General features: G+C 35.7%; 1 protein-coding gene across 1 annotated transcript in view; it reads left to right on the forward strand.

The window, feature by feature from the left end:
- FCHO2 (FCH and mu domain containing endocytic adaptor 2) overlaps positions 1-24,105 on the forward strand; it is a 148,747-nt gene that overhangs the window by 21,943 nt on the left and 102,699 nt on the right. Inside the window, 4 exon segments of the mRNA XM_020998360.1 lie at positions 269-360; positions 6,464-6,538; positions 9,479-9,620; positions 9,710-9,862. Of these exon segments, the coding sequence (XP_020854019.1) occupies positions 269-360; positions 6,464-6,538; positions 9,479-9,620; positions 9,710-9,862 (462 nt within the window).

Consider the following 24,105-nt stretch of genomic DNA (forward strand, 5'->3'; position numbering starts at 1 on the left):
CTTGAATTTCTTCCTGTCTTAACTGAATCCTAGATTGATCTTTTAAAAGCTATAAGTTAAGGGCAATAATTTTATATGGAAAGAGGAGTTTATAACTTGAAATGTTACAGAACAAAATTTAAAACATTTTGAATAGAACTATTAATAGGTAGAGGGAAGGAAGGCAAGTGAACTAATCATCAGTTTGAGAAACTGTTAATATTTATACAGTGTCCTAAAGATATGTTGTTCTTTTTTTTGTTTAACTAAAAATCTTTGTAACCTTTAGGGGGAAAGAAATAGTGGCTTTGATGTACTCTACCATAACATGAAACATGGACAGATATCGACAAAGGAACTTGCCGATTTTGTAAGAGAAAGGTATGTGGTTTTTATATTAATAGTTCATTTTAACTTTTTAAGAGGAAAACTGTTACAGTGATATTGGCATATTTTGTTAAGTTTGTATAGAAGTAACCAGACATACTTTGAAACTACACAATAATTATGAAGTGTCAACACTATATTTTTCATTGTATGTGATAGATAGTAAGATGATACATTAAACATTTTATATGAAATAATTTTTTTTAAACAAGTAAGAAATACTGTTTCTTTAGCCAAAAAGAATTTCTGTAATTCTATATTAAGAAAAGACAATTATATAATTATATATATAAATTACTAAATGTTTAACGATAGATATTACTTTAAAAATTTCATCTTGATGTTTTTACAAGAATTATAGGGCCTCTTTTAGAATATCACTACTAGTGTTAGGGATATTCAAATCAATGGATTTTGGTTTATAATGGAATTCAACTTTTGTAATGCTGTTTACAAGTTTGTTACTAGAAATACCTAACAGTGGTCTTGTTTTGAGCTCTTCCCCATTCTTAATATAGTTGTGCATTGCTTTCATTACAACAGAATTATTATCCCTCATTTATCGTCAGAGAATGAACTATTCAACTTAAATTAATTTTCCCTGTAACTGAAGCTTACCTTCACCTGATTGCAGCTAATCAGGTATTGTTGGATGCTTTAATCAGATTAGTATTTACCTGAGATGTCTAGTGAAATGATTGAAGGATGAGGAGGAAGAGGGAGGACTAAGCATTGTGTACTTGCTGGGGAGAGCAGGTAGCATGAAGTAAGAGAGGAGACAGAGGAGAAATAGGATGGATTATCTCATTAGACCCTCCTTCCTTTGGGTCACTTCTATCTTCATCTTTATTATTGCCACTCATGAATTTTCAAGGAAGTCTGGAACAGGAGTTCTTAACATGTTTCTTTCATGAAGAGCCCTTTGGCAGCTTGGTGAAGCTAATAGACCCATTCTTGGAATAATGTTTTTAAATTCATAAAATACATAGGATTACAAAGGAAATAAATCACATTGAAATACGCTTACCAGAATATTTTAAAAACAAGTTCATGGACCCCAGGTAAAGATCTCCAACTCTAGAATTTACCCACTCTAGGGAATATTATGGGTTTCTTATACATGAGCCTTGCCATGGGCAAATGATAATGATAATAACAATAACAACTCACATTTATATACTGCTTTATTTATGGTTTACAAAGTGCTTTCCTTAAGACAATTCTCTGAGATAGATACTGTGATTTAACAGTGTATTTTATGGATGAGAAAACTGAAGCTTAGAGATTGGCTTGCCTATGATCACATAGCTAGTAAGTGGTATAGTTGGGCTTGAACTCATATTTCTTGACTTTTGTGTAGTGATCTCTCCACTATACTATGCTGCTTTCTCATAACATCCAAACAAGTGGAAAGTTAGAAATAGCTCACATCAAATATAGGAGATTAGGCACCCAAATGTTTGATGTAGACAAAAAGGCATGTTGGCTGGATTTGTTAGGGAAAACTTAATGGAAGAAATGAGCTAATCTATGAATGAGGAGTAGAAATTGAATACATGGAGAGGAAGGCAATCTAGTTATCCCCAAACATTGCACATAAATTTAGGAAAAGGGATGGAGATGAATAATTTTAGGGAATGGTGATCTTCCTTTGTAGGGGCAGCTTGGTGGTATAGTGGATAGAGCATTGAGCCTCGAGTCAGGAAGACCCAAGTTCAAATGTGGCCTCAGATATTTAGTAGCTATGTGACTCTGGGCAAGTCACTTAATCTCTCTTTGCCTCAGCTTTCCTCATTTGTAAAGTGAGGATCAATATAATGCCTGTGTTGTAGAGTTGTTGTGAGGATTGAATGAGATAACAATGTAAAGTGCTCAACATAGTGCCTGGTACATAGTGCTATATAAGTTCTATGATGCTGCTGCTTAGAGTTCTTAACCTTTTTTGTGTCATGGGGTCTTTTGGGGAGTCTGGTGAAGCCTAATGAACCCCTTCAGAATAATGCTTTTAAATGCATAAAACAAAACACCTAGGATTACAAAGGAAACCAAGTATGTTGAAATATGGTTTTCAAAATATTAAAAAAAAAGTTCACGGACCCCAGATTAAGAACCATTTCTCTATGTGAGGATAAAGGAAAAAATCCAGACTTGTGATATCATGAATGTAGGCAAAAATTCCAGGTGAAGAATGCATATCCGCAACTACTTTGCAACTCATAATTTAGATAATTCTTTGGAACACTGAGAGATTTAAGTGACTTTTTCAGAGTCATATAACCAGTATGTGTCAGAAGTATCAAAGGTGAGATTTGGCTCACTTTCTCTTGCCACATATCTTTCTACTACCTTCACTGCTGATACATATGGATAAATAGGGAGGAAAAGGAAGAAAACAAAACATTTATTAAGAGCCAGGAACTGTGCTGTACAGATACCTCATTTAATCTTCACAACAGCCTTGTGAAGTTGGTGCTATTACTGTCCCCATCTGTTACTATTCCCATTTTACAGTTGAGGAAACTGAAGAAGACAAAGACTAAGCAGCTTAACCCAGGATCATACAACCAGTAAGTGTTTGAGGGTCAGGTCTTTCTGACTCAGGTGCAGAGCTTTATCTTTCTCCACTGTGCTACCTGGCTGAACAAATAATAGGAAATCAGATTATACAGTACAGTAGTTCTTAATCTGGGGCCAAAGGACCCTTGAATATGAACAAGAAAGAAAAATTATATCTTTATTTTAACTAAACTGTATCTGAAATTTTGCATTTTCTTTAATTATTTTAAAACATTAGTCCTAGAGGGGATCTGTAGGCTTCACCAGACCGCCAAAGATGCCCATGACATGAAAAAAAAGTTAAGAACCCCTAATACAGGTCACTGAATGTCAATCAACAAATATTTATTAAGCACTTACTTATTCCTTGAAGAGTAGGGATTGTTTTATTCTTTGTATTTATCTCTAGCCCCTAGCACAATGCCTGACCCCTGGTAGGCACTTAATAAATACTTGTTGATTGACTGATTGCCACTCTCTTCTCTTAGCTTAGAACTTTACCTCTTTACCAAAAAAATTATATTGAAGGATTACTCTTTACTCAAGTAGATATGGGAAATAGCTATTTCTTTAAGATAATGCTTTGAAAGAGTACTTTGAAATGGTACTTTGAAAGAGCCTTTAAAGATGATGACTTCACTGTTGATTTGCTGATACCAGTATGACTGTTTTATACCTTGGGCTAGGCTGTGAGGTGTTCCCTTGTTATTCGTTTGCTAAGATTCATTAGAACATACTGTGTGAACCACATTTAAATGTGATTTAGTGTCTCACTAAGTTACATGCTCAGCCACTTCTCCAAGCATTAATTAGCTTTTTCTATGTTGGGTCCTATCACAGGATAGGACTCAAGATTTTTCCCTCCCAAAACAGCAAATGAGGCCAAAGAATTTAAATGTTATAGCTTCAACATTTTGTTTTTATTATGAAAAAAAGGTGAAGCTGAGACCTGGATCACTTGGTCCTTTCTTTTCTGGTCTTCTTCCAGTTCATTGTGCTTACATTTTCTCTTAATGGCCAGCCTTCTCCAAGACCTGAAGACATACATACCTCAGTATGGTCCCCTTTGTGAAAAATTGGCTTTATTTCCCTACTATCTGCTTCTGGTCTTAGTCCCCTTGTCCCTGAGTGGAAGAAGTCTATACCCTTGTACTGTGTCACTTTGTGAGAAGCTGGTGCTTGCTGACCTTCTTGAAGTGGGTTCTGTAGGTTTGGGGAATGTTCATTATATCAGCAGCAGCATTGTTAGCTCTAAGAGAGTTCTGCCCCATTCTTAAATTTTGAAAAATTGCTGAACCTTACCATTCCCTTCAGGCTATCATCCTATATCTCCTCTCCCTTTTTAGCTCAACTCCTTGATAAAATTGTCTACTCTTGTTGCCTCTCCTTCTTTTCTCTCTGTCTTCTCAACTCCTTGAAGTTTGGCTTCTGACCTTATCACTCAATTAAAATTGCCCTCTCCAAACTTACCAATGATCCCTCTCTAAAAATCTGCCCACTGGCCCTAGAGTCAGGAGGACCTGAGTTCAAATCCAGCCTCAGACACTTGACACTTACTAGCTATGTGACTGTCACACAGTCACTTGACCCCATTGTCTAGCCACCCCGCAAAAAAACTGCCCAGCTTAATTTTATTTTTGTGACTTTTATTTCATTTTACTCATTTTCAGTTAACTAGCATTTATTTTCTCTTTGCCATCTCCTCCCCCTGTAACTAATATGGATAGACAGAACATTCCCACATTGGCTGTGTCCAAAAATTTTATATGATACATCTTCCATTACCTCTCAGTTAAGGATGGGTAGCATGATTCATCATTTGTCCTGTGAAATTGACCAGTAATTAGTTAACTGCTAAATCTGATGGTCTTTTTTCAGCTCTAAACCTTCTTTCTAAACCCATTTGACCCTGTTGACCAGCTTGTTTTCCTGGGCATTCTTTCTTCCCTCTCTTTTCATGACATTTTTCTCTCCTCGTTCACCAACTCTTTAATCTCTTTTGCTGACTCATCATCTTCATCATTTCTCCCTAGGCTGTGGGTTTTCTCCAAGGCTGTTTCCTGGGTCTTCTTCCCTTCTTTTAAGACTCTCTCTTTCTTTTGGAACTTCATAAGATCCCGTGAGTTTAACTGTCATCTTTGAAATGACTTTGAAGATGACTCTGAGCTTCAGTTCTGCATCACCAGTTGTCTTTTGGACATTTCAAACTCGATGTTCTGGAGATATCTTAAATTCAGTATGTCTGGAATGTAAATCATTACCTTTCCTCCTAAATCTTCTCCTCTTCCAACCTTCCCTATTTCCTTTGAAGTCACCACTATCTTTTCAGTTCTCAGATTTGTAATCCTGTGATCTCAGAAGATGGTTAGAAGAATAGATAGATGTGCTTTCCAAGGGGAGAGTATAAAGAAAAGGAAAACAGGGCCTAGGATTTGATCTTTTTAGAACGTCTCTCTATAATTTGGGGTCAGGGAGAGGGAGATTGAGAAAAAATGTATAGGAGACACTGGGATGGGATATTGCCACAGAAACGAAGGCAGTTATGAGGTAAGTGGAAGGAAGTTGTGGTCAAAGTGTCTTTAGAAAACTACTCCCTAATTTTAGTTGCATCAACTTTTTGAAGATATAGATGATAAAATTTCAATTCTTTTCACTCTTTTGATCATTGGGTTGTCTCTCTACTTTTAGTTTTTCTATTGTAACTATAATAGCATTTTGTCATATTAGTATAACTTTAGGTGGTTATGCCTACTTTGTTGTGATTTAGAAGTATAAGCTTTAAAAAGGAATTAATTAGTCATTTAAATAAAGCATGTAAATAGATAGCAGGTTATAGTCAGTCCTTGTTCCTATGTGTTGATAGGGGCAAATGGTTTTTCTAGCTCATTTCCAGAAATTTATATGCATAGCCTCAGACTTTGTGGAAAGGACTGGTTTCCCTTGTATCCTTCCTTGATACTCCCTTCTTATCCTGAAGCAACCCAGAAACTTAAACTGAATAATAAATGTATAAACCACAATTTTCTAGCACAATAAATTTTGATTTGTGAGGCTAGTAGATATAAGTTGGGGCACATCACTGGTCCTCAGTTTCCTGATCTGTAAAATGAGTGTGATAATGACCTATATCAGTTGTAAGGACTAATAAAAGTATGTAAAGCGTATTGTAGAATTAATAAGTGTTTTACCAAATGATTTAGCATGGTGATTCAGTAGTAGAGAACCTAAGCATCACTCTTCAGTTTCCTGTTGTAATCACCGAGTACTACTATATAAAAGAGGGAAGAGGTAACTATATTGTAGTTAATTATAGGTTCCATGCATCCTTTTAGACTAGATATAAATATTAATTAGCTCCTTATATTCTGATCTGCTTGTAAAAGCATTTGAATCTGGAAAAGAAAATCATGGTAAAAAATATGCTTATTTTTGATATAGTAATTTGAATTATCTCTGGTACTAATATAGGTCTTCTAGCTTGATATTTTTAAGGCACTAAACTGTAAGTAATGTTATGGGAACTTTATTTCTTTTTAAACAGGGCTACAATAGAAGAGGCATATTCACGGTCAATGACGAAACTAGCAAAATCAGCAAGCAATTATACACAACTTGGGTAAGTTAATATAGTTTGTTCCTCTTTTTGCATGATTTTGTGTGTATCTATGTAAAGTATATTGTTTATGTCAGTATATTGATAACCCTACATATAGGCCATGTCTCTTATGAGCTCTCATTGAAAGGAAAAAAAAATAGGTATACAATGAAAAATTTCTGTGGTAAAAACACAGTCTACTTAGGAGAAGCATGTAGCTTTTCTTTTCTAAAAGCAAATAAGCTTCTGTTCCACAAAAATTTTACGTTATAGCAGGTAAAAAGAATCTGAGAAAGTGGGAAAATTTTGAATAGCAAACAGGCATGAAAAATTGGTTATTCCTGGCCAAGGAGGAAGCTAATACATATGGATCATTCCACAACCTCTCATTCTACACCCAGGGCAGTACCTGAATCATTTGCAAAGTTTGGAAACCCAAATAATCTGTGGGGTCTGTTATCCCTCTCTCCCTACTTTATTACTTTTTTCAGTAATACAGAATTCTGTATAGTCTCCTCTTCAAGTAGAGGCTAAGCCACAGGACAAAGTATGCTTTTTAGGGAGATTAACTCCCTTTTTACCACTTTCTACAACTCATACCTAGCGTTCTTTCTTGTCTAGGGCAAACAGGAGAGAGATATGAGTTGATGAGTTTTTCTGTGAGATTTCTATGTCTAAAGCAGAAGTTCTTAACCTAGGGTCCGTAAACATGTTTTTAAAAAATATTTTTAAACTTTATTTCAATGTAAATGATTTTCTTTGCAATCTGTATTTTATTTTATGAATTTAAAAGCATTATTCTGAGGATGGTCCATAGGCTTTGGCAGACTGCCTGAGTGGTCCATAACAGAGAAAAGGTTAAGAACTCCTGTTTTAAGGGGATAAGAGGAACGATGCAGGACATTATTGGGAGAACGCGTGGTAGGAGCATCTCCTTCTTTTACATTATGACACCACTATCTGGTGTCTGGCTTAGGATCCTTTAGCATGTTGTGGCAAGCTGTTGTTACTGGTCCTGCTGCTGCAGGGGAGACCTTATTCCTCAGTGTTTATTACTCTAATATGTAATTATAGGCTGCCCACAGATTTTATGCAAGCCAGGTTGGGGGATGGGGTTGGAGAGGGCAGTTTGTATTCTGATTAATAGGATAACTATATATGCCCTAAGGTTTTTAGTTTTGGGAGATGGTGCAGTTTAAGTAGAAAACATATTTTAAATCAGTTAGTAGATTTGAAATGAATCAGACATTTGGTATTTCCTACTTTTATTAAACAATTTGTATACTTAACAGTTTTTTAGTGATATGTTGTTATGGGTTTATGCAAAGAATATAGAATGATCTTTAAATTTCCCTAAAGAGACTTAAATTGTTCTGCCATAATTAAAAAAAAAAGTTAAAACTTACTTTCTCTTTAGTTTGACTAAAATGCAGTATTCTTTAAAAAATTTTTATTTTCATTTCTAGTTTCTCCCCACCTCTCCCATCCCTTACTCCATTGAGAAGGCAAGACACATGATACCCATTTCACATGTATTCTTCCTATTGTACCATGCTGTCCCTTCAAAAATAGGGCATCAAGAATAAATTACTGGAGATGCCATTAGGTACTGCTTAGGTTGAATATCTCCTTTCTTGCTCTGTACACCTTTTCTCTTTCTCTTAATGTTGCCTAAGAGGGCATTAACTTTTTTTGCTGCTGCAGAGGTACAGACACGACCAACTCATATTGTATTTGTATTCCACAGAACCACTATTTCTTTTTCCCCGTTAAGTGTATTTTGGTTAAGTCTTGCCTCATCCTATGTTTATATAGTTGTTGGGTTTGGTTTTTTTTAAACCTAAGCATAGAATTTTATACTTACCTGTATTTAACTTCTTCATTCATTTCCTCAGGTTGGTCTACAATTTGACCTGTACTCTCACTACAAAATCACTTTTTTTCCTTCTTTCTTAGGTCCTCACTCAGATGTTTTCTACAGTGCTCCTCTTTTCAGGTTCATGGTTTTCTACACAGATGGATCTTTATATTGCTGCTCTGCTTCTCCTATTTAATCTCTTCTTTTTCCATAAAATTTTATCCCTTTGGGGCAGCTAGATGGTTCAGTGGATAGAGCATTGGACCTGGATTCAGGAAGACCTGAGTTCAAAATCTCACCTCAGACACTTGACACTTACTAGCTGTGTGACCCTGAGCAAGTCACTTAACACTGATTGCCTCACCAAAAAGCAAAAAAAAAAATTATCCCTTCCATTGCTATAGACTGTCATGAATTATAGAGTCATAGCTTTAGAATTGGAAGGGGCCTTAGAAGTCGTCTAACAGCCTCCTCATTTTTAAAGATGTGGAACCTGAAGCTTAGTGAGGTTAAGGGACTTGTACATAGTCGCAGAGTTGCTAAGTAGTAGCTGACTTCAGATTTAGTACTCTATCCATTGTACCATCAGATCTTCTAGCAAGTCTCAGAGATACCCATAAGGCCACAATTACCTTCGGTTTTGGAGATCTCTAGCTTGCTTTGTTTATGATCTGGACTTTGGGAATTGATATATAGACATCTAAGGCTGTGAGGCCGTTTCTTCCCCATTTTGGAGGGTGTGGAGGAGAGAATGTAAAAGTGGAGAGGCAGGAGCAGAGCTGGGAGAGAAATAAGCATGAGCACTTACTCACATGTAGATTGTGGTCAAGAGGAACTCACCATTTGGAGTGCAGGGCTGCAGAGATGGTAACATCTCGAGGGTGAGAAGGCAGATGGAGTAGAGATGGAGAAGTCCAGAATCAGGAGTAGTTCTGGGAGAGAAAAAAAATAGTTAATGATCAGGTAACTTGGATTAGTCTTTAGAATGCCTTTGTGTTTATTTTGAATTAATATTTGTTAAAATTGAGAAAAAATAGTAATATAGAATTAAGATATAAGTTTAGACCTAAGCATATCATTGATTATTTGTAATTTTTTTCTAGAACATTTGCACCTGTGTGGGATGTATTTAAATCATCAACAGAAAAATTAGCAAGCTGCCACTTGGAACTTGTTCGAAAGTTACAAGAACTAATAAAGGAAGTACAGAAGTATGGAGAAGAACAATTAAAATCTCACAAAAAGGTATCCCTTTTCTCTTACCAAAGAATATATTGTTAAATATTGTTTTCCTGTTATTATATCATTTTGATGAATTGTTTGTTGTTTAACAGACTAAGGAAGAAGTTGCAGGAACTCTAGAAGCTGTACAAAATATTCAGAGTATAACTCAGGCCCTCCAAAAATCCAAGGAAAATTATAATGCCAAGTGTCTAGAACAAGAACGTTTGAAAAAAGAAGGAGCTACACAGAGAGAAATAGAAAAGGTAGTTAAAATAAGTGGCTTTAAAATTTTGTTGTTTCTTTGATACTTCATTGGATGCATACTCTCATCTCTATGTCTCTTAACCTTTCCCTTTCCTATTCTATGTGATTGATATCTTTCTTTTATTTTACATTTTTATTATGAACTTAGCCAAATTTAACATTTCAGTAAACAATGTAGAAAAGAAGATTGTATCTGAAATTTTGAACTATTGTGTATCTTTTTAAAAGTATATGTTTAACATAAGTTAAAAAATACGAACCTGGCCATTATCAATAAATATGAATATTTCCTTATGTAATTAAGAACAGGGGATTGTATATGACACTGTGAATCTCTATTATGTACAACTTTATTTTTTTAAAGTATATATTACATTTATTATGATAGTTCCAGTTCTGCCCTGTTTATCTATGTAAGTCCCTTTTTGAACTTTGTGTGTGTGTGTGTGTGTGTGTGTGTGTGTGTGTTTGGGGGGGTGTTACTATCACTTATGGGGGGTTTTTTTGTTTCACTATTAACATACCTTAATTCCTCTTTATAAGTGCCTCCCCCTCTTAAAAAAGCTCTCTCATAACAAATGAGAATAATCTAGCATTGACCATGTCTAAAAATGTAGGTCTCTTTCTTTACCTCTCTGCCAAGAAGTCATCATTAGTCCCTGAAGTTGTTTTTGATCATTGCATCTATCATAGTTCTCAATTTTCTCATAGTTTTTTTCATTTATGGCATAGTCATAATATAAATTGTTCTCTTGCTTCTGATAACCTTACTCTCCATTAATTTATACAAGTCCTCCCAGGTTTCTTTGAATCTATGTCTCTTTTTTTTTTTAAGGCAGTTGGGGTTCAGAGACTTTCCCAGGGTCACACAGCTAGTAAGTGTCAAGTGTTTGGTCTGAGGCTGGTTTTGAATGCAGGTCCTCCTGACTGGAACCTAGCACCACCTAGCTGTCCCTATGTCCCCATTTCTTATGGCACATTATCATATTCTATCACATTTTCATATACCATAATTTGTTCAGTCATTCTGTAATTGATAGACACTTATTTTTAGTTCTAGCTCTTTCCTACAACAAAAAAAATTCTGCTTTGTTCTTTTAAATTAAAATTTATTTTTTTCAATCAGCAAAAATCCACCTTTTCTTACCCCCCTCCATGCAGCACCCCTACCCCCTGATGAAAGGAAAACAAAATCCTTCTTATAAACATAAAAAGTCTGTAGAGGCAAGAGCAGAACTGAGAGAGAAATGAACATGAGCACTTAATCCAGATGGTAGATCAGAACTTTCCATTGGGAGTACACGGCTGCAGGAATGGAAGCATCTCCAGGGTGAGAAGGCAGGTAGGGTAGAGGTGGAGAAGTCCAGAATCAGGAGTGAATTTGAGAGAGAAGAAAAAATACTCAAGTAAAACAAATTTCCACATTGGCTGTGTCCAAACAAACACATACACATATAATACATGCATGCATGCATACATATGTGTGTATATGTCCTGCTCAGGATTCTGAGTCTTTCAGTTATTTTTCATTAAAATATTTTTGTCATTTCATAAATAATTCTGCTGTTCACTTTGCATCAGCTCATACAAGTCTTCCCAGGAGGCTATCCCCTTCAACTTTTAGATCTCTTCCTTTCTCCCTCTCCTAGTATAATCTTCTCTCACCCTTTAATTTTATTTTTTAGATATCACCCTTTCATTTTCAACTCATCCTGTGTCATCTGTCTATCTCTCTATCTATCTCTCTATCTGTCTATCTAACCAACCATATATAGTTTTTTCCCTCCAACTACCCCAATACTGACAAAGGTCTCGTGAGTTACAAATATCATCTTTCCATGTAGGAATGTAAACAGTTTAACTTAAATAAGTCCCTTAAAATTTCTCTTTTCCTGTTTACCTTTTCATGCTTCTCTTGAGTGTTGTATTTGAAAGTCAAATTTTCTATTCAGCTTTGCTCCCTTCATCAAGAATGCTTGAAAGTCCTTTATTTCAGTGAATGTCCATTTTTTCCCCTGAAGGATTATACACAATCTTGCTAGGTAGATGATTCTTGCTTGTAATCCTATCTCCTTTGCCTTCTGTGATAATCGTATTCCAAGCTCTCCATTCCCTCAATGTAGAAGCTGCTAAATCTTGTGTTATCCTGATTGTGTTTCCACAATACCTGAATTGTTTCTTTCTGGGTGCTTGCAATATTTTCTCCTTGACCTGGGAAGTCTGGAATTTGCCTATAATATTCCTAGGGGTTTTCCTTTGGGGATGTCTTTCAGGAGGTGATGGTGGATTCTTTCGATTTCTATTTTACCCTCTGGTTCTAGAATATCGGCAATTTTCCTTGATAATTTCTTGAAAGATGATGTCTAGGCTCTTTTTTTGATCATGGCTTTCAGGTAGTCCAATAATTTTAAAATTGTCTCTCCTAGATCTGTTTTCCAGGTCAGTTGTTTTTCCAACGAGATATTTCACATTGTCTTCTATTTTTTCATTCTTTTGGTTTTGTTTTACAATTTCTTGATTTCTCACAAAGTAATTAGCTTCCATTGGCTTCATTCTAATTTTTAAGGAAGTATTTTCTTCAGTGAGCTTTTGGACTTCCTTTTCCATTTGGCCAGTTCTGTTTTTCAAGGCATTCTTCTTCTTATTGGCTTTTTGGACCTCTTTTGCCATTTAGGGTAGTCTATTTTTTAAGGTGTTATTTTCTTCAGTATTATTTTGGGTCTCCTTTAGCAAGCTGTTGACTTGTTTTTCATGATTTTCTTGCATCACTCTCATTTGTTTTTCCTCTGCTTCTCTTACTTGCTTCTCAAAATCTGTTTTGAGCTCTTCCATGGCCTGGGACTGATTCATATTTTTCTTGGAGACTTTGGATATAGGAGCTTTGATTTTGTTGTCTTCTTCTGGTTGTATGTTTTGATCTTCTTTGTTACCAAAGAAAGATTCTATGGTCTGACTTTTGTTTTTTGCGAGGTTTGCTCATGATTCCAGCTAATTACTTGAGTTTTAAACTCTTTGTTAAGGTAGGGGTCTGCTTCCGTGTGGAGGATGTACTGTCCCAGGCTTCAGGGGTTTCGTACAGCTGTTTTCAGAGCTAATTCTATGGACGTATAAATTTTCAGTTCTTCCAAGGTGGTATGATCAAAGGTGAGGTGTCTATCTTTTCCTGGCCTGTGCTGTGGTCAGTGAGTGACCACAAGCACTCTTTTCTTTCTGCCTTGGAACTGTGAGGAGGATTTGCTCTTCACTGCCACCACAAGCTCCACTACACCAGCACTCCTTGCCCCAGGACTGCCAACCAGAACTGTGACCCAGATCCAAGCACGGGCAAAGCAAGAGAATCCTGCCTCAGCACCAGCAAAGAAATCCCTACAATCCCCCTCTGATCAGCCACTCGATCCTCCCTCTGTCCTGTAGTTGAATTCTTTCTGGCTGCTTGCAGTGTTTTTTCTTTGATGTGGAAGCTCTGGAATTTGGCAATGAGAATTTCAGTTTGGGGTTTTTTAGGAGGTGATGGATAGATTTTTTTCTATTTCCACTTTGCCCTCTGGTTCTAAGAGATATAGGAAGTTTTCTTGTAATATTATATTTAGTTTCTTTTATTTCCTTTTTTTTTTGGACATGGCTTTCATAGTCTAATGATTGTTAAATTTCTTCTCAGTCTGTTTTCTCTTTGTTCTATTCTGATTTTCAGGGATTTTATTGTGTGGGTGAAGATTTGTGCCTCATTGTTCCGTGCTCTTCTCTTAATTTCTTTCTTCCTTAGCTCTCATTTCTTTTCCAGTTTTTTCTTCCAGCCCTCTCTTTTCCTTTATAAAAACATTCTTTAACTCTTTTTTAATCTTTTGCTTCATTTCTTCCAGGAATTCTAGTTGAATATGTGCCTAAGCTTAAATTTTTCTTTGAGGCTTTTCTTGTAGAGGTTTTGGGTTCATTTTCTTCTAGGTTTGTGTCTTTTTTAAAAATTATTTTCATGTATTTTGTTAAATATTTCCCAGTTACATTTTCTAGCAATCATTTTTAAAAATTTTGAGTTCCAAATTCATTGTCTTTCTCCCTCCAGCTCCTCTCCCCTCCTTGAGAATGCAAGCAATTTGATTTTGGTTATTCATGTGAGGTCATGCAAAATATATTTCTGTATTAGTCATATTGTGAAAGAAGAAATATGAGAAAAATAAAGTTTAAAAAGTGTGCTTCAATCTACATTCAGAGTTCATCAGTTCTCTCTCTGAAGGTGAATAGCATTTTGTAGCATGAGTCTTTTGGAATTGTCTTGGATCTTTGTCTTGACCAGAGTTGCTAAGTCTTTCATACTTGATCATCCTTAGAATGTTGCTGTTGCTGTGTACAGTATTCTCCTGATTCTGCTTATGTCAGTTCATATAAGTCTTCCCTGGTTTTTCTGAAACTATCTTGCTTGTCATTTCTTAAGCACTACTGTATTCCATCACAGTCTTATACCACAACTTGTTCAGCCATTCCCTGTTGATGGTCATCCCCTCAATTTCCCATTCTTTGCCACCTCAAAAAGAATTGCTGTATTTTTGTACAAATAGGTCCTTTTCCCTCTCCTTTGCTCATTTGGGAATACAGGTGGTATTGCTGGATCAAAGGGTATGCACAGTTTTATAGCCCTTTGGGCGTAGTTCCAAATTTTTCTTTAGAATGGTTGATTAGTTCACAACTCTGTTAACAGTGTATTAGTGCAATTTTTCCACATCCCCTCTAGCATTTCTTTTTCCTTGTCTATTGTGTTAGCCAGTCTGATGGGTATGAGTGGTATTTCAGAGTTGTTTTAATTTGCATTTCTTTAATCAGTAGTGATTTAGAGAAGTTTTAATGTGATTATTGATAATTTTGAGTTCTTCTTCTGGAAACTGCCTGTTCATATCTAGGTTTGTGCCTTTAGTGTCCCTGTCACTGTAACAGCTTTTTTATGATGGCATTCTTTTTTGTTTGTTCATTCTTCCAGCCTGTTCTTGACTTCAGACTTTGTGTCAGGGCCAGATTTTGCTCACTTCTGGAGGGAATATGCGGGCTGATTCTTTTGCCACTTTCTTGGGGTACTGAGTATTGTTATTAAGAGGCCTCTCAGGCAGTACAAATTGGGGACCTGAAAACCTTCAGGGCTTCCAAAGTTGTCTGATCTAGAGCAAAGTCTGATCACTACCACACCTCAGTCTAAGCTATGTGAATTTCTGACCTGGGTTTGAGTCTAAGCAGCAGTGAGTGCTGATGAATTCAGCTACTGTCAGTCACCTGGAAAGCTCTTCTGTTTTAGAGGGACAGAATTGTAGACTTGCCCTTGGTCTGGGATTCCTGCCCTAGTAATGCCTATCTGTGCTTCAAACTAGGGTAGAGACTGGAAGCAAGATCTCACTCTGCCCCTGGTATCTGAGTGACACAGCTGCTTCTGAGCTTGTTTCTTGCTCAGTGTATAACCCAGAGCCCATGACCACTCCTCACCAGGACAGTCTCCCCAACCCCTCCAGATGCAGGTCCCCTTTTCATTCCGTCTTGGATCTGTGACCCAGAATTGAAATAGTCAGTAACAGCCAATTGGCACCAATCTGTACCCTACACAAGATCAGGCCCCTTTCTGCTGGATATGGAGCCTCTTTTTGCCCTGATGCATAACCTCTGCTTGGCCAGACCTCATCCCTAGTGTCCATAGATATTTGTTTGCCTTCCTATGCCAATCTGTGCTGGAAAGATGTCTCACTATGATTAATTTTCTTGGATATCCCAATTAGGATTAGGTCTGGGATTTTTTATGTTTCTTTGGAGGGGTTGTTGAGGTAGCTCAATATATTTTTTTTCTTTTATTCTGCCTCCCCAAAGCGCTAATTTAAATATTTTTGTGCACAGGGGTACTTTTTCTCTTTTATCTCTTTGAAGTTTAAGTCTAGTAGGGGTATCACTGGATCAAAGGTATGTCAAGTTTAGTGACAGTTTGGATATAGTTCCAAATTGTTTCCAGAGAGGTTGAATCAATTCACAGCTCTGCCAGCATGGAATAACTGTGTCTGTTCTCCCACACAGTCCCTCCAACAATTGTTAGTTTTCTTTTCTTTTCTTTTTTTTTTTAGTCACCTTTGCCAGTCTGGTTGGTGGGAGGTAGAGCTCCAGAGTTGTTTTAATTTACATTTCTCTTATGTGATTTGGACATTTTTTTGCATGGTTGGTAATTGCTAGCATTTTTTCTTTTGAGAACTGCCTGTTTATATCCTGTGACATAGTACTTATTGGGGAATGGCTCTTGTTCTTCTATGTTTGAATCAATTCTTTAATCGTAGATATCAAGTCTTTATTGAAGAAATTTGCTACAAAGATTTCCCTCCTCAGTTTAATAGCTTTCCTTCTAATTCTAACTCTATTTTGTTTGTGCAGAATTTTTTCAGTTTTATATAATTAAAACTATCTATTGTGATGTTCTCGTGATCCTCTTTAGCCTTTGGTCAAGAACTCATTTATCTATAAATGTGAATAATAACTCTTTCCCTGATTTTCTAATGTGTTCATGAGGCACCTAAATTGTGCAGTGGATAGAACGCTGGGCCTGGAGTCAGGAAGACCTAAGTTTAAATTCAGCCTGAGAAATGCCATACCTGTGTGACCCTGGGCAAATCACTTAACCTCTGTCTGCCTCAGTTTCCGAATTATGAAATGTGCCTAATAACAGCACCTCACTGGGTGGTTGTGAAGATTAAATGAGATATTTGCCCTTAGCACAGTACCTGGCACAAAGTAGGCTTATTCCTTCTTTTCTTCCTAGTTTAGTAATGGTTCTCAGGGTATCTGATGATTTTTAAACTATCTTTATTTTAAACTGTCAGTTTTTCATAGTAGATACCTTTCTTCTTTTTCTCCAGTTTGTTTGACTTTGAATATTTATTTCCTATTGTCTCATGGAGTCATTGAGATCTGATTTATATGTACTTAATATTTGGGTAACAATTTTATCTTCTATGCTAAATTATTTATTCTTCAATCTTTTTCTCCAGAGTTTTAATTTCAGTTTTTTTTTTGTATCTTGCTTCATTTCTTTGAGTCATTTTTACAGTCCTTGTGGCTAAGCTTTTTTTTCCCTTCCTGTGGCTCTACTACTATTTGTTGTGGAGTCACTCTTTTTGTCTGGGTTTACCTGTTGAGCTTCCTTTAATCCACAATATTTTTTCATTGTGTTCTATTTTTTAAATGTTTACCGGTCTTTTCCCCAGTGCAGTCCCAAGCCTGCAGGCTTCGGTCCCTTTACTGGGGTGGCTGGCTTCCTGGTGCAGCCTTTCTCCTAGACACTGCTGGCTTCTTGCCTCCTTTTTTTCTGGAGTGAATAGAGGCTTTTCTGATTTGTTTTCTTTTGTTTTTTGTTTTTGTTTTTGAGAAGGGCTGGCGGGGAATTCTTAATTATTTCATCTGGGATCCCCTTCAGATTTTTGCTGGGGTGTGTCATAGGCTTTTTATCTGTTCATGTTGTCAACTTAATAGGAATCATGGAATCAATTCTATCTCTATTCTGCAAAGCAGCTTTTGCAAAATGAAGGCCTGGGTGTTAGGCCTTAATAAACTGTTTTTCTGGGTTGAGCAGGAGGAGGAGAGATGTGGAAAAAGGAGAGAACGTTGGATCTTGTTTCTTTGGCCATTGGGGTAGGAGAATAGTGCACAGCCCTAGCCTCCTGTGTCTCTTAAAAATCTCTATTAAATCTAACATAATAGTAAAACTCTCCTTAAATTGTCCTTTTTATGTCTTCTTCTGAACTGACCTTGTAGTGTAGTTTTAAAAATGTTTCATTAATACTATTATCTTCTTTTTTGCATCTGTATCTCTGCCTACCAGTTATATACCCCACCGTCCCTTTCTCTGAACAGAAGCTTTCCTCTGTAACACATTAAGTATAATCAAGCAAAATAAATCAGTGCATTGTCTGAGACTGGAAAAGTGTCTTGTTCTGCATTTCTAATCCATCATTTCTCTGCCAAGTGTAAGGAAGCATTCTTCAGCATTAGTCTTTGTCCATATCTTTTCATATAGAGGATCTATCCAACATTTGGAGGTCTTCCTCTGCTATTTGCAATATTTTTATTGCTGCTGGTGTAGCACTCAGGTTTTCCATCTATTAAGTTACTCTATCTTCTTGATCAATCCATCTCCTTTTCTAGTCAGACCTGATGTCTTTTACAGTGCTTTTTTGTATATAAGCTTACAGTTAGAGATATATTTTAATCTATACATTTATTTGTTGTTCTCTTTTTAAAAGATTATTTTTAAAGATAGCTTTTGTTTTTATATCACCTTTATTTCCAAATATATCCCTCTCTCCCCTCAAAGAATCATATAAAAAAGAAAGCGGAAAAAATGTTCATCAAAACTAATCAGCATACCAACCAAATGTAACCTTATATTCAGAATTCCAAACCTATATTCCCTTACCTCTACAGAGGGAAGGAGGTGCATTCTTCTGTCTTTTTGTGGATAAGCTTGGTCATTATAATTACACAATATTTAGTTTCTTATTGTTATTGTGGTTTATTATGTTTATATTGATGTCATTTTGAACACAATATTCAAGCCTATTTAATATGATATTTCTTTTACTAATCAAAAATATTTATTGGGATTACTGTAGTAAAACATTCGACTAGGATACTGTTTGGTTCAAGGTGTAGTAATGGGCAGTTTTTGTTTTCTTTTAAAGCAAAGCTGTGGTATATTTGAAAGCACATATATTTGAAAATAAGCACTAATGATTGGTTGAGTGCTGCTTTTATTTGCTATTTATGCACTATGGTTTTGTGGTAAACCACAAACTCCCCCAAATTTCAATTGGAAAAAGACTTTTAAAGAAAGGTTTACCCAACCGTTCACTTGTTTGATGTTGTGCACTTCGTTTAGAAAGTAAGCCACATAGTACTATTAATAGGAACTGTAACCACAATTCAGTAAGTAACTGAGTGTAGGTTTCCGAATCACTTATGCAAATATTCTGTTTCCATAGACCATCTGTACTAACTAAATAACTTTCTGTTAACCAAAGGAAGTTATTGGTTTGCTGCTATCTTTTCTTCTTTACATCCCTGTACAGTGCCATGAATATAGATGCCCAACTAATTACCGGTTTCTGATGAGAATTTAAATTTAAAGAAATTAATATTTTGAGTTTTTAAAAAATATAAATGTTGTTTTTAATATGGAGTAACTAGAGATTTTCTTGAAGTTGCCTATTTGATGTATTCTAATCTTGCTCTCTGTGGATAATCTGTATTTGCTTTTTAAAAAATAAGTTTTTATTGATGTCTTTGTTTTACACCATAATTTCCCCAATGTTCTTCCCCTTCCCAGAGAACTATTTCATGTAACGTATATTATTTTTTTAGAGATTAAAAAAAAAACAAAAAAAAGAGGAAAAAAAATAAGCTCAATTAATCAGTATATGAGAATTGTCTGAAAATATGTGCAGTGGACAGCACTTGGCCTTCCATCCTTTGCAGAGGGATGAGGTGGGGGGATGTCTTCTTTTATGTCTTTTGTGTAGCCTTTTTGTTCTTTTGCAACATTCACTTTTGATGTGTGTGTGTGTGTGTGTGTGTTTCTACTTAAATTATTGTAGTCATTGTGTACTTTTTTTAGTGTTTTTATTAAAATGCGTATTTATGGCTGTTTTTTTTTTTACGTGTTAGCTTTCCTCAGTATCCCTCTCCTCTCCCAAATGACCATCCTATGTAACAAATAGTATTTTTTTAAAGACGAAAGAAAAGTACAGGAAAAATTCATCATAATTGATCCATACTTCACAACAAAGGTCTGAAAATATATGCAATGTGAAATACTTCTAGTATATCTCTACAAGGGATTGGGATAAGGGAGTCTTCTCATTTCTTCTTTTGAACTATGATTATTCTTTATAATTTTGCAACATTTACTTTTGAATTTTGTTCTTTCCACTTACATTGTTGAAGTCATTGTGTACAGTACATTGTTTTCTTGACTGCTTGCTTTTTTCTGCATAAGTTAATGTAGATGTTCCCATGATTCTCTGTATTCATCAAATAAATCACTTTTTACAGCGCAGTAATATTTCATTACTTTTACACACTACAACAGTTTGTTTAGCCATCCCTAATCAATGGACACCTACTTTGTTTCCAATTTTTTAGCATCATAAAAAGTGCTGCTTTTTGATGTTTATGGGGACTTTTTTCTCATCAGTGGTCTTCTTGGGATGTAGACCTAGTAATAGAATCTCTGAGTCAAAGGTATGGATATTTTAGTTACTTTATTTTTATAATTCCAAATTGGTTATCCTGATTCATAGCTTCACTAACATTGTACTAGTGTACTTATCTTCCACCACCCTGCCAACATGGTTTTGGTTTTTGTTTATCTTTTTGGTTATCTTTACCAGTTTTCTGAGTGTGAAGTGAAACCATGATGTTGTTTTGATTTTCATTTCTTAGTGATTTGGAGCATTCTTTCATATGGATCTTCTTAGGAGAAAAAATTATTTGTATTCTTAGACCATTGGACAATGGCTTTTGGTTATGTCTATATCTATACATATAGATATAGCTGTGGAGAGATATTGTATATATAAGATACCAAAGCAGAGAAATTTTATTCAAAATTTTTTTCCATTTGACCACCTTCCTTTTTATGCATTAATTTTGTTTGTGCAGAAGCTTTTCAGTTTCATGTGATCAAAGTTATCTATCTCCTCTCTCTTTTGTTTAACTAAGAATACATTTCCTGCCTATAGCTGTGAAAAGTATATGATCGGCTTCTCCTAATTTTTTAATATTATGATCTTCAATATTAATGTCACGGATCCATATGAAAGGGGCAGCTAGTGGTGCAGTAGATAGAGTGCTGGGCCTGAAGTCAAGAGGACTCATCTTCTCAAATTCAAATCTGGCCTCAGATCCTTACTAGCTGTGTAATCCTGGGTAAGTCATTTAACCTTATTTGCCTCAGTTTCCTCATCTGGACAGTGAGCTGGAGAAGGAAATGACAAAACATTCCAGTATCTTTTAAAAAAAAAACAAACCCAAATGTGGTCATGAAGAATTGGACATGACTGAATCGACTGAACTACAACAGTAACAATCCATATATATTGTGGACTATGGGGTAAGGTATTGATCTAAGCTCAATTTCTGCTAAATTGCTAAGTAGTTTTTAATCAAATAGGGAGTTCTTTCCTAAGTTATTTGTCTTCCATTTTATTGAATACAGAGTCATTGAGTTCTCTTCTTTCAGATTCTCCATTGTTTAGTCTTTTCCATTGATCTACTTCTGTATTTTTAAAACCAGTACCAAATGGTATTGATAACTGCTGCTTTATAATATAGTTTAAGATCTGATTGTGCCATTCCCTCTTCATCCCTGCCTGTTTTCATTATTTTCTTTGGTAGTCTGGATCTTTTATTTTCTCCAAGTGATTTTTTTAAATTTTATCTGGTCCTGTAAAGTATCTCTTTGATAGTTTGATTGGTATAGCATTAAACTATGTATTAACTTTGGTAACATTGTCATTTTTATTATTTTGGCGTGGTCCATTGATGAGCAATGAATATTCCTCCAGCAATTTAATGCTCTTTATATGTTTAGGGACGTCTTGTCATTAAATCTGTACAAATGTTTTGTTTGCTTTGGTGAATTGATCCCCAGATACTTTAGGTATTCTGTGGTTGTTTGGAAGGAATTTCCCTTTCTCTTCCCTCTTAGATTTTGTTATTATTATTTAGAAATTAGGTTGATTTTTGAGGGTTTATTTTGTAGCTTGCAACTTTGCTGAATTTATTATTTATCGCAATTAGTATCTTTGCTTATTCCCTAGGATTTTCTAAGTAAGCCATCATATCAAAAATAAGGATAGTTTTATCTCACCTTTACCTATATTTATTCCTTTATTTTCTTTATTTTGTCATTGCAATTGGTAGTAGTTCTAAAGTGATATCAAATAACAGTAGGGAGAGTAGACATCCTTGTATTTATTGAAGTTTCTAGTGTATCCCTATTGCATGTGATGCTTGCTTTTAATTTTTATATACTTTTTATGATATTAAAGAAGTCCCTCTACCTATATTTTGAAGGGGTTTTTTTGTGGCTTAAATGAATGTTGTACTTTGTGAAAGGCTTTTTCTTTATGTGAGATAATAAGTTGGATTAAATGTTTTAAATAGAGTTTTGTTTAATGTTGTCATCCTTACATCCTTAGTATAAATTCAGCTTGGGTAGTGATGAGTGATTTCTTGAATGAATTGTTGTAGTCTTTTTGAGACAATTTTATTTTAAAATGTGTTAATCAATATTCAGGTATAATATTAATTTATTCTTAATTTTAACTAAGAAGTCTTTATTCATATTCAGAATGCAAAGGAAGTTCTTTTTATGAATGGAGAGATTTGACTCATCTGTCATTTGGCAACTGCTACAAAAGTTCCAGTCCCGTCCTTCATCATTCTAAGGAATTAATCCTGGGTGGTATACAAACCCTGGCAAACTTTAACAAGCAGGTCTCAGGAAGTACTGAATTTGCTCTCTGAAGACCAATCTAGTTAAGTATAGAGAGGCTCTTCATCATGCTCTCAGTCCCATGTGAACCTTCTTTCTGCTTTCACAATGACAGTAGCAGAAAAGGGGACAGAAGTGTTAATCACAGTTTTTAGACCATCTGTAAACATTGTTACCAGGCATGATGACACCTACCTGTAATCTCTGCTACAATTGGGGTTTTGCAGAGGAAGAGGCTGAGGTTTTTGGGTTACTTGAGCTTGGGCATTCTGAATTTCAGCCAATCAGGTGTCAGTGCTGTGTCCAGAACCATTATGGTGAACCACCACTCCCAGCAAAGAGCCACCAATCTGCCCACAGGGGGTGAACTGGCTGGATCAGTAGCGGGAAGGGGCCCATTAGAGGCTTCTGTACTTCCTGTCTGCTTAAGGTAGGGAAACCCAGTCTGAAATAAAACAAACCAAAAAACAACATTACTATTTTTGTTCTAACCAACTCTAGTGGAACTCTAATGTTGGTGAGAATTTAAAAGAATAGAATCATATCTTGCTGTTGCTGAAACCAAAAGGGCATAAAGACATTGGAGCTAGATGGAAAGGTAGTTCACAGGTCCACTGTGGAACAAATAAAGGAAGTGGTTGATTTGGTCTCTTCATGTGCCTAAAGACATTAAGAAAAATCAGCTAATAAAACAGTTGATGATCATGGGTAAAAACAAAAAAGCCACCATGAAGATAATTTCAGGTTAACTACCAACATCTCTTCCAGAGTGGTACAGAAATTCTATAAAGAATTTGACAAGATCTTCCTAAATAACATATGTACTAAGGAATTATCAACATTTATACTCATTGACTTTGTTATGAAGCTAGAGACATAGGGGAAGATGGTAAAAGAGTTGCTGTTAGTAAATTTAGTTCTGTGTTAAGAAATGTAAGAGGCATTGTAGACTATTCAGAAGCCTCACATAAAGTATAAATGGCCTTTTTTAAGAAAAAAAAAAGGTCACCATAAGTTTTATTAATTCCTTTTTACATCACAACAAATACTTTCCTTAAGAATAGAATAGGAAGGCAAGAGACAGGGAAAGTTTGGTTACTAGTGTGGGAGTCTGCTAGGTGAATTTGGACCATTGACTAGTTAGAATAAAGGTCAAAATTAAGAGCACTGGTTTGGGAATCACAAAGCCTGGGCTTGAATCCTGACTATGCAGCTTACTACCTTTGTAAACTTGGGTGAGCTATTTAACTGGTTTTTTAGGCCTCTGTTTTCTCATTTGTAAATGAAGAGGTTAAATCTGTGATTCTGTGATTAACAAATTATAAGAAAGGATGAACATTGTGCATGTGTTTAGAATAACATTAGTTTGACCTGTGGCAAGCAAGCTATTTAATTTTTTTTAAAAAAGAGTACTGGAAATAGGTAAAGAAATATACTTTGATTTTTTTCCATTTCTTCCTAAAGACATTGAACTGATAAAAAGCGGTTGCTGTAATGAGGGGACCAATGGGACCCTTAGCCAGCAAACACTTGCTCTTCTTGCCAAGCAAAGACACGTGGCAGCCAATGGTAACACTAGTCTAGAGTGCCAACTGGCTTTTTAAAAATCAAATTCTAGGGGGCAGCTAGATGTTACAGTGGATAGGGTACCGGCCCTGGATTCAGGAAGACCTGAGTTCCAATTTGACCTCAGACGCTTGACACTTACTAGCTGTATGACCCTGGCAAGTCACTTCA

Source organism: Phascolarctos cinereus, unplaced genomic scaffold (assembly GCF_003287225.1).
Source record: "Phascolarctos cinereus isolate Bilbo 61053 unplaced genomic scaffold, phaCin_HiC Scaffold_4;HRSCAF=312, whole genome shotgun sequence".
NCBI classification, from domain to species: domain Eukaryota; kingdom Metazoa; phylum Chordata; class Mammalia; order Diprotodontia; family Phascolarctidae; genus Phascolarctos; species Phascolarctos cinereus.